Source organism: Acipenser ruthenus, chromosome 7 (genome assembly GCF_902713425.1).
Source record: "Acipenser ruthenus chromosome 7, fAciRut3.2 maternal haplotype, whole genome shotgun sequence".
Classification (NCBI taxonomy): domain Eukaryota; kingdom Metazoa; phylum Chordata; class Actinopteri; order Acipenseriformes; family Acipenseridae; genus Acipenser; species Acipenser ruthenus.
Window position 1 is genome coordinate 20,481,595 of NC_081195.1, and position 14,988 is coordinate 20,496,582.

A 14,988-nucleotide genomic window follows, 5' to 3' on the forward strand; every position below is an offset into this window, starting at 1 on the left:
AAATATTGTTATTTTTTTCAGGTTTGTTGGCTCTAGTAAAACTCTAGTAAAAATCACCCCTTCCCTCAAAAGAAATGCAGAAGACATTATAGAATAGGGGCATCTCTCCTTTGTGGATCGTAATACTTCACTGTTTTGATGTATCAAAGGAGTTAAAAAAATAAAAAAATAAATAAATACAATGAATGTACCTGATACGGGAATCCATTGAAAAGTACATTTAAAAGGTGTGATAACCAAGGCTTTCAAAACCATGCTTACCTCTTTGGAAGAACAGTCTTACCATTCTTTTAATGTTTTGCAGTTTGTTTGTTTTTTGCCAGACTTATTTACACTTCAACTCTGAACCCCATTTTTCTTGCCACAAGAAATTCGCTTCCTGTTTCTCTTGAGCATTACACAGGAAGTAGCTTCAAATGTTATTTGAATTGATTTTTTTACATTTTACTTACTATTCACTGTTTATAACAGTACATTTCCAAGGCAGTTTTTGCAGTTGTCCTGCTTTTCCCCCCCCATGGTTATGCATTTAACATAGATTACCATGGTTTTCCATGTTTTTTTAACATGCCTTATCATGGCTCTCTGGGCTTTAAAATGCTTACCTATGCTTTCACAGTGCTTTGTACACTTTGCTATGCTTTTTCTGTGGGACACTTTTATAAGGGTAATGTTTGCAATCATTCTCATTGTTCTTGAGTCTCCAATAATAATTTTTCATTTGTATCTGAATCTGCCTTTATCTTGATTTGAGCTAGTCCTAAGTGCCGGGACTAAACAGCCTTCCTCCTTCCATTCAAATCATATGACAATGGGTCAAAATTGCAACACAAATGTAAAATAAGGAATTCAAATGATATTTGAAGCTATTTACATTATAAGTGCTATAAGTACATTGGGTGCATCCATTAATTCTCTATTGGCGATGATACTGGACCTCAAACCAACATCTTTGCTTTTCAGCTTTGCACAGTACCAGTGAAAGTTGTGTGGCACAATGGAACTGATTACAACCATACCGCAATATCCCATGTAGTCTAGGTTGAGACCACCAAATTAGTATAGCTCACTATACTAGCTTGCCCCCCAAACTCTTTCTGAATTCAAGAAAGTGTGTCTAAGACATGTCTTGTACAGTAGATTAGATTAGCAGGCGAGGTTACCCTGCGTCATCCCAGTTCCTATGGTCTCAGTCGAGCTGTAGCTGTTGAATGCTGTCTTGGAGCTCAGGTCAATCATCTGGTGGAGGCGGAGCTTCCTGCAGTAGATAGAGGCGGCCTCTGGCTCCAGAGCGATGATTAGCTGCTCTGGGTTGTCAGGGGTTACCAGTCCAGACTGGAGGGGAGAACAGTGCGGAAAACAATAATTCAGTGTCTTTGATACTTAGTCCTTTCATCTGAGGAAGCAAATGAAAATATGAGCCTCTAATTTTTGACTGAACCTTTTTTACCTGGATGTGGAAAGATAACAGATATAATATCAATAACACCTGTATAAGAAACGGGGGGTGCAGCATTTCTATGGTCTAAATTCATCTTTAAAATATTTAATTGAAAACAAATTGATTAAAAAAAAAAAAAAAAAATAAGCTTAAGAGCACTGAAGAGTGGGCCAAATGTGGCAATACAAGGGAAGTTCTGCAAATATACCCTTTGGTAGTTCCATTAAAGATAAAAACAGCGTTATTAGTAAATATTTCATTTCTGTCCGTCCCAGATCCAGCGACCCCGCACACCACATCAGAGCATCTTAACCCCTTTGCAAAAGAGACAGTTTTGTCTGCCTATTACAGAATCATATAGATCCCTCTTCTTTTCACCAGAAAATTACAAATACAGTCGCGATGACGCAGCACCCAAATGTGAAGTGTTACACGCTGGTCATAAAATTTAAATATCAAAATACCAAAGGGGGGGTGTGGGGGGAATAGAACAAGAACAGGCAAACCAAGAGAAAGACCTCGGTGTGGCAATAGAATAACTACTCTCATCATCCACAAAGTGCGGGGAAGCAATCAAAAACACAAACAGAATGCTTGGGTATATAGCCAAAAGTGCAGAGTACAAAGCCATGGAGGTTAGGATAAGGTTATATCAATTCAATCAATTTATATTTTTATAGCGCCTTTCATAGTTGACCACCATCACAAAGCGCTTTACAAGATGCAGTAACAAGAAGAAAATACATAATACTTTAAATACTAAGAAATGCATAATACATGCTAGACAGTTAAAAAAAAACAAAAAACAGTACATAATACATGATAGTAGCATAATACATGAAATAGTAGCAGCAACACAGCAGCTAATAGCAGATATCATAGTTAACCCAAAACATTAGTTTAAGCGCAGTATAGAAACCAGGACCAGAGGATAAAGTTTGAAGATAAATGGAGAGGGAATGCAAGACTTCTTCACACAGAGAGTGGGGAGGGTATGGAATGGGATACCTAGTCATGTTGTTGAGGCAGAAACATTTGGATCCCAACTTGACAAAGTTTTGAGATCAATCAGCTACTAGGAACCAGGCAAGCTTAGATGGGTCAGATTTCTAATGTTCTTATATAAAATAAGCAAGGGGAAGCCAGGATTGATAGGCTCATTTGTCTACAGTAACAGGTAGGGGTGCAACAATTAATCGATGCATCGATTATTCATCATCTGTCCTTAAATTTCCCGAGCTTCAATTACATATTGATGAATCGATGCATCAAATTAGAATCCAGTTTGAAGTCTCCTGTTGCCAGTTTGCATTTAAACCTTGAGTGTGTGAGAATGGGTCTCTCTTAGTGCTAGTACGGTAGAGTAGCGCATTGCTAGGAGACAGACTTTAGGCCTATACATTCGCGTTGACAAGCCAAATCAGAAGTAGACATATTGTACCATGTTTTCTTGATTTAAAAATTAAGGCAAATTTTTTTTTTTTTTTAATCTATTAACTCTACTGATTTTAGCTTTTGTTTGAAAGCATGTTGTGTTTGGATTATATGGCAATATTATAGAAAAAGAAGCTGAATTTAGTACGATAGTTAAATTAGTCAGGATTTGTGAGATTCATTCAAATGTTTTGATTTGCTTTTGGACATAAAATGTTAACAGTAATGAACAATGATAGTTCAGATAGAAATTACTTCTGTTAAAATATAGTATTTTCTATTATTATTACAATGTTAACACTAGAACCACCACGGTTATACTCATACCTAAAACCGCCACAGGCAATAATTATGAATGAGGGTTACATTTTAAACATCAGTGTTAAAATGAAAGACAAACTATCGGATACAAGTCAAAAGTTTTATTCAAGCACGTCATATCAAACACCTGCACAGCCGTATTTAAATGAATAACTGAACGTAAAAGGGTTTATTTTCTAACTTACCACGATAAAGCGCTAATTAAAAAAATGAAAAACTATAATAAAATAAAACATTTTAAAAGAAATGAGTGTGTAAACAGGTATATATACATACAAAACTGTAAAAACAAATGTATTTTTTAATTTAAAATGAAAGTAACATGCATGTGTCACTCTGTAGCACTGAATCCAGGTTGAGCTGCTGCAGCCTGCTGCTTTGCAGTTTTCTGATGGAGATGTTTCTGCCAAAGCGCTGTTCAAGATGACATGTCCTGATATTTTCCCTGGTGCATTCCTTGTACAACAAAGGAATTGGTGGCTGCCAGGTCCAATAGAGATAACAACAGGCTTGTATATTTAAAAAAAAAAAACAGAATATTGTAGGTTATATTCAAAATAAAAACTTGTATTGTAAAAGGCCGTCAAAGTGACGGCTTTGGCGGTTCTAGGTAGAGGGGATTATTGTAAAAAAAAAAAAATTTGCGATCATGCCTTCAAACGCCATCAGGGTATTTAATACATGTATTTAGGAAAAGTCAAGAATGGACAACCGTGTATCTTTAACACACGCAGAGTAATTTCAATTTTAAAAGTGAAAACCATCAAAATGACTGCCATGGTGGGAACTTTACAATTCATGTTTTTAGTTTGACTATAACCTACAATATTCTATTTAAATCATGTCCCTGCTGCCTCAAGTAATATACATGCTGTGTATACACTGAGTGTGTAACAAACTTACCTAGTGTGCAATAACCAAACACCTAGGCCATAAGTGTATACTAGCACCGAGCATAAAACATTCAATACTACAGTCCCAGCAGGTAAATCAGTACAGCAAAAAACAAGGATTTCACGAGAACCAAGGGAGTAAATTTTAAACAGGATAGGTTTATTATGTCTATTTGTATATAGTACTAAGCACAGGTGTACCCTGGAGTAATCAGAACAGTAAGTCTTAAGTAAGATCAGAAATCTGGCAAATATCAACCCTGGCTCAATGGTAAGCAAACTAAACATCCAGCACCAAGCTTACCTTTCGTGTCAATGTGTTCTTGCAACAGAGTCTCGCCTTCATCCAGACTGGCCAACTTCCCGACCCTGGGAAAGAACTGTCAGACCAGCCCATCCAAAGAACTCTGTTCTTGCTGCTTAGCGCCCTCACAAGTGGGGAGGGAGATTTACAACCAAGAATCATTGAATTTCTGTCACATATCCCACCGCTCAGAGTGGAGCCGAAGGAACACTTGGCTGAATCTATCTTTCCCATTACTCCCCCCTTCCGGGAAAAATAATCAGAATTTTGATGGTCTTTCCCCGCACAGTGTACCATGTGGTACATGAAGGGTTGCAATGCCAGATACCACCAAGTTATCCGGGCATTGTTGTCCTTCATTGTGCTTAACCACTTGAGTGGGGCGTCGTCTGTGACAAGATCAAATGAATGTCCCAGCAGGTAATAACAGAAAGAGTGAGTAGCCCATTTAATGGCCAAACACTCCTTTTCGACTACGGAGTAGTTGTGCTCCCGAGGTAGCATCTTTTTTACTGATATACAGTATCGGGTGTTCTACTCCATCTACCTTTTGGGACAAGACAACACCCAAACCCACGTCTGACGGATTGGTGTGGAGGATGAATCTCTTGGTGAAATCAGGTGTGATAAGGGTGGGGGCCTGGCACTGACCATTTAATTGAATTTGGAGCACTCTTTTTGGTGAGGTCGACTAAAGGGCTAACCACTGTGGCATACTCGGGGATGAAGCAGCGGTAATAACTGGCTAATCCCAGTAGTGACCTCACCTGAGTCTTGGTTTTGGGGATCGACGCGTCGACCAAAGCCTGGATTTTGGTGACCATCTCACCCTTCCATTTCCCATTAAAAATCCCAAATATTGAGTCTCTGTCTTGGCAAATGCACATTTTCTCAAGTTAGCTGTTAGCTGGGCTACCCTTAGAGACTGAAGGACGGCTGTAACCCTAGCCAAATGCTCTTGCCAGGTGGAGCTGTAAATCACCACATCATCAATATACGCTGCTGCATATTCATGATGTGAGCGTAAAACCTGGTCCATCAGTCTCTGAAAGGCAGTGGGCGCACCATGTAGCCCAAATAGCATGGTTTTAAAGTGAAACAGCCCTTATGGTGTGGAAAAGATAAACGAGTCAAGATAAACTTCGCCTTTCCTAGTCTATCTAGAAGTTCGTCGACCAGAGGCATAGGGTACTCATCGAATTTGGCAATTGCGTTTACCATCCGGAAGTCCACACAGAAGCGATTGGTGCCGTCTTTCTTGGCCACTATGACAATTGGACTGCACCACTCGCTCCTGGAAGGCTCAATCACCAAGTTCGTGCATGTCCCATACCTCTTTGCGAACACCACTTCGTTGACTTTCTGGGATCCAATAAGGTTTCTCTCGTACTGTGACACCTGAGGGAGAGACAATGTCATATTCAACCAAGTTAGTCCTGCTGGACACGTCAGAAAAAACATCACTGAACTCCTCAACAAGCTTACGCAGTTCCTGTTGCTGATCTGGAACCAATTGTTCCGCCACCAATTGTTGTGCTAGGAGTCTCTGGACAGGGGCCTAAATCATCCTCTACATTGCCTGGGGCTATACAGTGCCGTGAAAAAGTATTTGCCCCCTGTCTGATTTTCTGCATTTTTTCACATTTTTCACATTGTATTTCACATTTCATTTGTTTGATGTGCAAGGTAATCAAACATGCAATCTTCATGTGTGAAAAAGTTATTGCCCCCCCTAGTTAACTCAACCCAATTAAAGGGATAATTAGGGTCAGCTGTTTGAGTACTTTGGTTAACAACCAGGCCTGATTTGGGCCAGCCCTGCCCAATATAAATCTGACTAACGTTGGCTAACTTTACCATCAGAGTGAAGTTGTCAGCACGCAGGATCTAGAAGCACATCATGCCACGAACAAAAGAAATTCCTGAAGACTTCCGGAAAAAAGTTGTTGATGCCTATCAGTCTGGAAAGGGTTACAAAGCCATTTCTTTTTTTTTTCTTTTAATTTAGTCGTTGCCAATTATTTTTTCTCCCATAATTTTTAGGCTCAGCTCACCACTACCACCCCTGCGCTGACTCGGGAGGGCGAAGATGAACACACAATCCGAAGAGTGTGCCATCAGCCGACCGCTTTTTTTCACACTGCGGACTCACCATGCAGCCACCCAAGAGCTAGAGCGTCGGAGGACAACGCAGCTCTCTAGCAGCTTACAGGCAAGCCAGCAGGCGCCCGGCAAGACTACAGGGGTCGCTGGTGTGCGGTGAGACGAGGACACCCTGGCCGACCTAACCCTCCCTCCCCACGGGCGATGCTCAGCCAATTGTGTGCCACCCCCTGAAAGCTCCCGTCCACGCTCGGCTGTGGAATAGCCTGGACTCAAACCAGCAACGTCCAGGCTATAGAGCGCATCCTGCACTCCACGCGGTGCGCCACTCGGGAGCCCCTACAAAGCCATTTCTAAGGCACTGGGGCTCCAACGAACCACAGTCAGAGCCATATAGTCCTGATGGAGAAAGTTTGGGACAGTAGTGAATCTTCCCAGGAGTGGCCGTCCTGCCAAAATCTCTCCAAGAGCAAGGCGTAAAATCTTCCAGGAATTCAAAAAGAACCTTAGAACAACATCCAGGGATCTGCAGGCCACTCTCGCCTCGGCTAAGGTCAGTGTTCATGACTCCACCGTCAGAAAGACACTGGGCAAAAATGGGATTCATGGCAGAGTAGCAAGGCGGAAACCATTGCTCACTAAGAAGAACATGAACTATCGTCTCAAGTTTGCCAAAAAGCACCTCAAGAGTTCTGGAACAATGTTCTATGGACAGATGAGTCTGGCGAAAACCAAACACTGCATTCCACAGTAAGAACCTCATACCAACGGTCAAGCATGGTGGTGGTACTGTCGTGGTTTGGGGATGCTTTGCTGCATCAGGACCTGGATGCCTTGCCATCATTGAAGGAACCATGAATTCTGCTCTGTATCAGAGAATTCTACAGGAGAATGTCAGGCCATCCATCCGTGAGCTGAAGCTGAAGCGCAGCTGTGTCATGCAGCAATACAATGATCCAAAACACACAAGCAAGTCTATATCAGAATGGTTGATGAACAAGACATTTAAAGTTTTGGAATGGCCTAGTCAAGACCTAAACCCCATTGAGATGTTGTGGCAGGACCTGAAACGAGCAGTTCATGCTCGAAAACCCACAAATGTCACTGAGTTGAAGCAGTTCTGCATGGAGGAGTGGGCCAAAATTCCTCCACAACGCTGTGAGAAACTAATCAATAACTACAGGAAGCGTTTGGCTGCAGTTATTGCTGCTGAAGGTGGCGTAACCAGTTATTGAGTCTAAGGGGGTGTAACAGGCCGAGGTGCCCTGTACATTGTTTTGTTTATTTTATTTTAGAGCGGGGTCCCCCTCCGCCCCTGTGTTTATTTTGTATTGTTTATTTATTTTTATTGTATTATATTTATGACGGCGAAGCGCCGGTTGTTTTGTTTTGTTAGTGACGGCATAGCCGTTTTTGTTATTTAGTAGCGTGGATAGGAAGCCCCATCCACATTGTAATTAATAAACTCGTGCAGATTGTGGCCGAGGGGTAATAGAATAATTAATTGCATGCTAGTTAAACCCCTCGGCCACGATATAAAAAGCCTGCAGCACTCTCAGTTCGGGGTGGGAGTTCAGAGGAGGAACGAGAACGGAGAAAATAAGAATTAAAACAGGAACAGTGAAGGCAATCTGCCCAGCCTGACCTATATGGTTTATTTATTATTTAGTGTGCGAGATTTGTTTGGTGTTAACCCTTTTATTTTGCTCTGTGAGCGCGTGTGTTTTTTTGTTTAAATATATATATATATATATATATTTTTTGCAGTTCAAAAGAATCGGCTGGCTGCCGTTTTTATTTGCAAAACAAAAGTAAAAATAAATATTTAAACAAAAAACGCAGATGTAACCTTTAAGGGAATCTCCCATAGATTGTGTTGGATCGCTAATCAACCAGCGGGAGTTGGGTGTCGTTGTTTATACTTTTTCTGTACTGTTTAGTTTAGTTAATTCTTCTTCTCTGTAATACTTTAGTTTAGTTGTTGCACCTTTAAATTCTTACTTTATTTAGTTTTATTTCTAATAAAACTGTTCCTTTATATTCACTAGAAATGTTGTCCAGTCTGATTATTTTAATATTCGTGGGTTCTACATGATTCGAATTCAATAAGGTATTATATGATTACAATTTAAACTAGTCCAAATACCTTGCTCACTGCAGCAGTATGAAATTCAGTATGTTAACGTAGCATTATTCCACAGGCTTCATTTGCATCTCCCTATGTAATTATTTAATTATATAGGGAGATGCAAAACTTTTGTCCATAGCTGTACAGGTGTACTCCACTTATAACGGATCCTGTTAGAATGGAGTTCAGTTTACAATGTATTGAGGAGGCACGTCCCTGCCAAACAACATGGGTTTTAATGGGGAATTACTCTGGTTAAAACAGACTTGTTTATAATAAACATACTGTTGTGGCAATGTGCCCCGCCCCTGTGTGTATTTTTGTTATTATTATTATTATTTATTTCTTAGCAGACGCCCTTATCCAGGGTGACTTACAATTGATCCAGGGCGACTTACAATTGCGTTTTATGTTGTGTTTTATGTTGTATGTTGCATGTGTTAATGTTGGTGTATTGTAGTTGGTACACGGGATATAATGTGGGTAATGAGCACGAGTGTTTAAAATGTATAATTGTATTTAGGCACGGGGATTGCACTTCACTTCACATGCATTTAAAGTATTTAATATGTGAGCACAGGGTTTTCACAGATTAGTTCACATGCTGGGATTCAAGTGAATAATTAATTGGTAATTGAATCCCAGCACAACTGTATATATAGATGCACGTTTTACTCACTTGGGTTGTGTGTTCGGTGAGTGGAGAACGGGTGTGGAGAGAAAGTAAAGTAAACTAAAATAAACTAAAATAATAGTTATAAGTATTTGTACTCACCGTGTTTGTTTGTCTGTTCATCCAGTTTGTTTAGTGTTAATCTGTTTTGTTTGTCTATTTATTTTGGCCTCAAGTGCCGTGTCCTGTTTTCTATTTAATCCTTTTATTTTGTTTAATAAACATACTGAGCGCAGCCATTGCAGCTCAGTTTCACTCATCACTACTGCCTGTGTGTGTGTGATTCTTTCTGGCCTGACGTCATCCCTGCAGCTAGCCAGTCATAACTGTTTAATACATAGTTTTCCTGTTCCATAGGCATGGTCTTTTGGTTTAATATGTACTGCTTAATACAAACAGTACAGTTTTATTAGGTACCGTTTTCCTGTTCCACAGGTAGATATTTTACACAAATAATGTATATCCGGGACAGTAAATGACAGTCACTGCGGCAATTGTGACATCAGACAGTAAAACCTGTTGCTGTTTACTTTTATTCTATGTTTACAGAATGTATAATTGTTTTATAATTTGATTAGTGTCACCTGCCTGGTATTAGCAGGCAGGTATTTAAAAAGGGAAATATGTTTGTTCAGGGCAGTCTGCAGTCTGTAGTCTGTTTGAAGACAAGAGTCTGTCAGTGTGGAGAGACCTGTGTGGTTCCTAAGAAAAAGGTAGTGTGTAAACCTTTTTGTGTGGGCTTGTTATGTGTTGTTTTTTTGTTTTTTTTTAAACTCCATGTGGGAGTTAGGTATTTGATTTTTTCTTTTATTTCTGTTGCTTAATAAAACGGCTCGAAAGAGCTTAAAAACTTCAATTTCTGTGTCTGAGTCTGTATCCAAGGGGCAAACGAACCTTAAGTTAAATTTTTCACAATATATACAGGGTGATTAGAAGGTAAGTTTACCACATCAGTGCGCCATATCATTGATGTTGTAAACTTACTTTCTAATCACCCTGTTTATTGTAGGAGCAACATAACCCAGATCCACTCAGAACAAGGGCAAATGTCATAACATAGGAAGGAAAAGTAAAAAAAGGAAATGCACATATATGAAAATTACATTTGGAGATAACCCCATTCCCCCCACCCTCCCCTACAACACACACACATAAACTAAGTGAAAATCAGTACGTTTCAAATGAGTATAAAACATTGGAAGATAAAGCAGCCTCATATAAAAAGGGAACTCAGTTCAGGTTTCCTGTGAAAATGAAGGACACAGAGTTAGTCTTTCCAGAAGCCGCACTGCACCAGAGACAAGGCCAGTCTGCAGCACTGACACACTGTGCAGGGGATGAAGTCATGAGCCTTGAATTACATTAACGTTACCAAATTTATCTACCGCAAAACCTAGCCACATTAGGAGGGCTGGAGAGGATAATGTGAGCAGCATTCATTATTCTTAATGTTTTTTTAATGATTCCATACAAAAGCAGACTAGGATTTGTTTCTTTTATGTGCACATTTATTACCATTACATGAGTGCACTTCTCTCAGCTGTTTTTTTTTATTTCTTTATTTTTTGGTGCTTAGTTCTGAACTTAAATCTCAAATCAAATAATTTCATTGGTTGGGTAGATTCCCCAAAAACTAGATTTACACCTCAAATTGTTATACCAAATGGTTCATGTAGTCTGCATTCAAAGTGAATCTTAATGGTCCAGTTAAGAGAAATGGGTGTATGCTATTTTTTCATATAGCAGACATAAACCTTGTGGATGTGGAGGTGTCATTTATTGCTAAGTTCTGTTAGTCACTTAGGCAGAGGAGAATCCAATTGAAATGGAATTGAAACTAAACTAAAAAAAACGCAGAAATTGTACACCTTGGGTAAGGGAAAGGCAGAATCCAACAAGGTAAGATAACGGAGTTGGAATAAGTAGAAAGTCGAGGCGTGTCTTTGAGATGAACCCTTTTAAAGTAGGTAATATTTTCTGGTAATATTTGGTTTATTAAGAATGCAATTGTGCTATCAATTTCTGCTCCTTTCTTGCAGTTTTTGAGCCATTAAATGGTTGGTGGTTTTGCAATATGAGAGTGGTGGAGGCCTCGACATGAACGGCTAGTAAATCGTAAAACTATACTGCACAAAATACACGTTTTCATGTTTTATAATACATATCATTCATGCCCAAGTCCACGGCAATGTCTTTCCATATGTGTTTTTTTTTTGTTTTTTGTCAGTCTTTGTAATCTTTGTTGGATTTATCATAAAGTATTTTTTGTTTGGCGGCACACACAATTAGCTTTTCCATTTTGTTCAGGGTACTGCAAGAACCCACGTGTCTTCCCAGTCGTTTTTCATTGGTGAATGTCATTTTTAACGCATATCCAATCGGACCAAATCGAACTTGTTTCGATTCCAAAATTGACGCATCACCGTCGTACGACAATTCCGGCCTCAGTGTGCAAGGTGCAATAGGGAACGCACATGATCATTTTTTTCTGTTTAGACGCAGGTTGGATGGGTTATCGGATCCAGTGTGCAATGGCCTTAAATGTCACACTGCATGTACACGTATACATTTGACATGCAGACAAACAGAGTGCCTAATAACATAATATGTCCCTTTTCAAGTTTTATCGCAATTGGATAAGCGATTTAGATATTTGATAAAATGAAAGTGTGGGATACAGATAAGACAGCTGGACAGACAGACTGCCCCCCTATACCTCAAAATGAGGATATATTCAATACCTGGTACTGAAGAAGAGTAACGAGTTTCATCACAACTGGATAATCTAGATACAGAAGAAACTCATTTGAACTGACAGAAAAACAGCCTTCATTAACCCTGAGATTATAATACATTATATATCCTGACAAGTGGACTAACATTTTTAGATCTAAGCAAAATGTGAAACCGTGACAGACTGACTTATGTATAGTACCTGCACTTGCCTGCTCTATATCCACTACTGTGATATGCATCCTCAGGCGTGTGACAAATGTAATTGTGTTTAATCCTATAATACCAGAAGCAGCTCGCTTCATTCTACAGTCCTCATAAGTCTCTGAGTACTCTAGTAACTATGGAGGTGCAAGGGACCAACTTTTAAAAATAAAAACTGAAAACAGTATTTATCAATAAATGAATTGCCTCAAATGAATTGCTGCTACTCTGGTAAATCATTTTGTAAATCATTTTGTTTAGTTTAGTAAAATTAACTGACACCAGGCCCCAACAATCCCTTTAAATGTTCCTTATACCAGTCTTTCATTGGAATTGCAGGCAAGGAAAAAATTACTGCACTGTATATATTACAGATGAGCAAATACCTACTTTATACAATTTCACCAGGCTTGCCTACAGCGGTCTTATTTTAGATTATGTTTGCATTGCCTTCCTGCCTTATCTCCTGGGACTACCTACACATAACTTTATACACTGCCTCCAAGTATCAGCATGAAAGTAGAAATATTTCCATCTGGATGTGAACAACACTATTTCCCTTGGCTAGGCTGCTTGAATTCCTTTCAGCGGATCAGTGGCTGCCCACATGGTGCTCAGAGGATGAGGGGGTTACACTATGATATGGAGGTTGGAAGGCTACCACTTGTGAAAAAAAGACCAAACCGGGTTTTTGAGTAAAGGGTTGCTTATGTTCTGGGTTTCATTTTCATTAGGAGTCAGGCAGGGTCAAAACAGAAGAGTACATCTACTGTATGTCGTGTCTCACAGCTTACTGTAGAAAACCGAAGCACATTGTTTCAGTCATGGTTTATTGCCTGCTAATCTTGTAATGTATTTTAAAATAAAGAGAATACCGATTACCAGGAACACATATTTAAATGCGTTTTCATAACTTCTAACTAAGTGAAATTGCTGTATTGAACTAAACAATCATGTCAATAATATTCATCCTCCACCATGGCTGGAAATACAGCCATCAGCAACAAGAAACAATACTGCAGACCACCATGACTTACATCCACTGTTTATACCTCCATTTTCATTGTGACATACTGCAATGCAAATACATTCTATTGCTAAGCATACTGTATATCATTTAAAACAAACTATTTACAAAATGTTGGTAGAAAACGTATATAAATTATAGCTTAGATGAGAATATTTTAATAGAGGAATCTCAAACAAGACTTTACAAAACACAGGGTCTGAAGAATGCACTTCTCTCCATCCAGCTCGCCTGTCAGAATGGACAAGTTCTGTACTGCTTTGAAAAGTAATAGATTACAGTACAGTACCTTCAAATGAGTTAGGGTAGCTAGAGCATATTCTTATTAATAATATCTTATAAATCTATGAAAATCCATGACATGCAAGTTATCACTTTGCCCCTCCCATGTATGTCATCGTTTTTCATGAAATGTTTACATTTTCTATAAATAAGATATCAATTAAGATCCATGGGTTTCGCCTATCCAGATGACTAACTGTACCTTATAAGCAGCTTGCCTCATGAACTGCTTTGCTGGCTGCTTCCAAATGGCTGGTACCGTGATCACCCATCTCACATCGGAGCTGTGAAACACTGAGCCTACCTGGTCACTCAGCTCCTGAAACCAAAGGAAAAATACAACATCAGCCACCAGGTCATAACCATAAACATCACATTAACACTGACCAAAATATATTAAATTAGTGGGTCCCCATGACCTACAGCTATGGCCAAATGTGCTGCATCACCTAGAATTTAGGATTGAAAGTATATGAACATAATTTACATATTTTATTAAACATCATGTAATCAAAGAAACTATAAAATGCAAAAGTCTACCGGAAGCCATAATAATTGCAGAGTATTTCATGCTGGATTTTGAAATGTCACATTTTTTAATTTGTCAGTTTTTATGGAAGTATATGGAAAACTATAAAGCAGTAACCTACAGCTTCATACCTTCAGTGCCTGCTCCTTAAAGAACTGCAGTGCGTATGCAAAGATGTCAAGGGCTTTGACTTTTTTCCCGTTGGCCGCCAGCAGTTCTGTCTCTGTTGATAGAGTCTGTGGAGAAGTGGAGAGGAAAGCTGTGAAGGTCTTGCTGAAGACACGCAATTACTTGATAGAATATACTGCCATCATGCAACTAAACTGGTCATCAGAAAGACACTTTCATTCAGATGTGAGGGAGAGAACAGTGATACAGCCAACAAGATGTCTTCATCTAGACAATGTGGGGAAGCTATAAAAAAGGCCAACAAGATGATCAGATATACGTGTAGTGAAAAGTGTTGAATTTAAATCAAGGGAAGTAATGTTAAAACTTTACAATGCATTAGTAAGATCTCATCTAAAATACTGTGTTCAGTTCTGGTCACCTCGCTACAAAAAGGATATTGCTGCTCTAGAAAGAGTGCAAAGAAGAGCGACCAGAATTATTCCGGGTTTAAAAGGCATGTCATATGCAGACAGGCTTAAAGAATTTAATCTCTTCAGTCTTGAACAAAGAAGACTACTGATTCAAGCATTAAAAATTCTAAAAGGCATTGACAATGTGGACCCAAGGGGCTTTTTCGACCATAAAAAAGAAACAAAGACCAGGGCTCACAAATGGAGATTCGACAAAGGGGCATTCAGAACAGCAAATAGGAGGCACTTTTTTACACAGAGAATTGTGAGGATCTGGAACCAACTACCCTGTAATGCTGTTGAAGCTGACACCCTGGGATCCTTCAAGAAGCTGC

General features: G+C 39.3%; 1 protein-coding gene across 2 annotated transcripts in view; it reads right to left on the bottom strand.

The window, feature by feature from the left end:
* LOC117416124 (heat shock 70 kDa protein 12A-like) overlaps positions 1 to 14,988 on the bottom strand; it is a 54,953-nt gene that overhangs the window by 14,236 nt on the left and 25,729 nt on the right. For both annotated transcript variants that reach the window (XM_059026577.1, XM_034027188.3), the window contains exons 5-7: positions 14,204 to 14,308; positions 13,746 to 13,862; positions 1,164 to 1,335 (exon numbers count right to left, since the gene is read on the bottom strand). In XM_059026577.1, the coding sequence (XP_058882560.1) occupies positions 1,164 to 1,335; positions 13,746 to 13,862; positions 14,204 to 14,308 (394 nt within the window). The remainder of the gene's footprint in view (positions 1 to 1,163; positions 1,336 to 13,745; positions 13,863 to 14,203; positions 14,309 to 14,988) is intronic.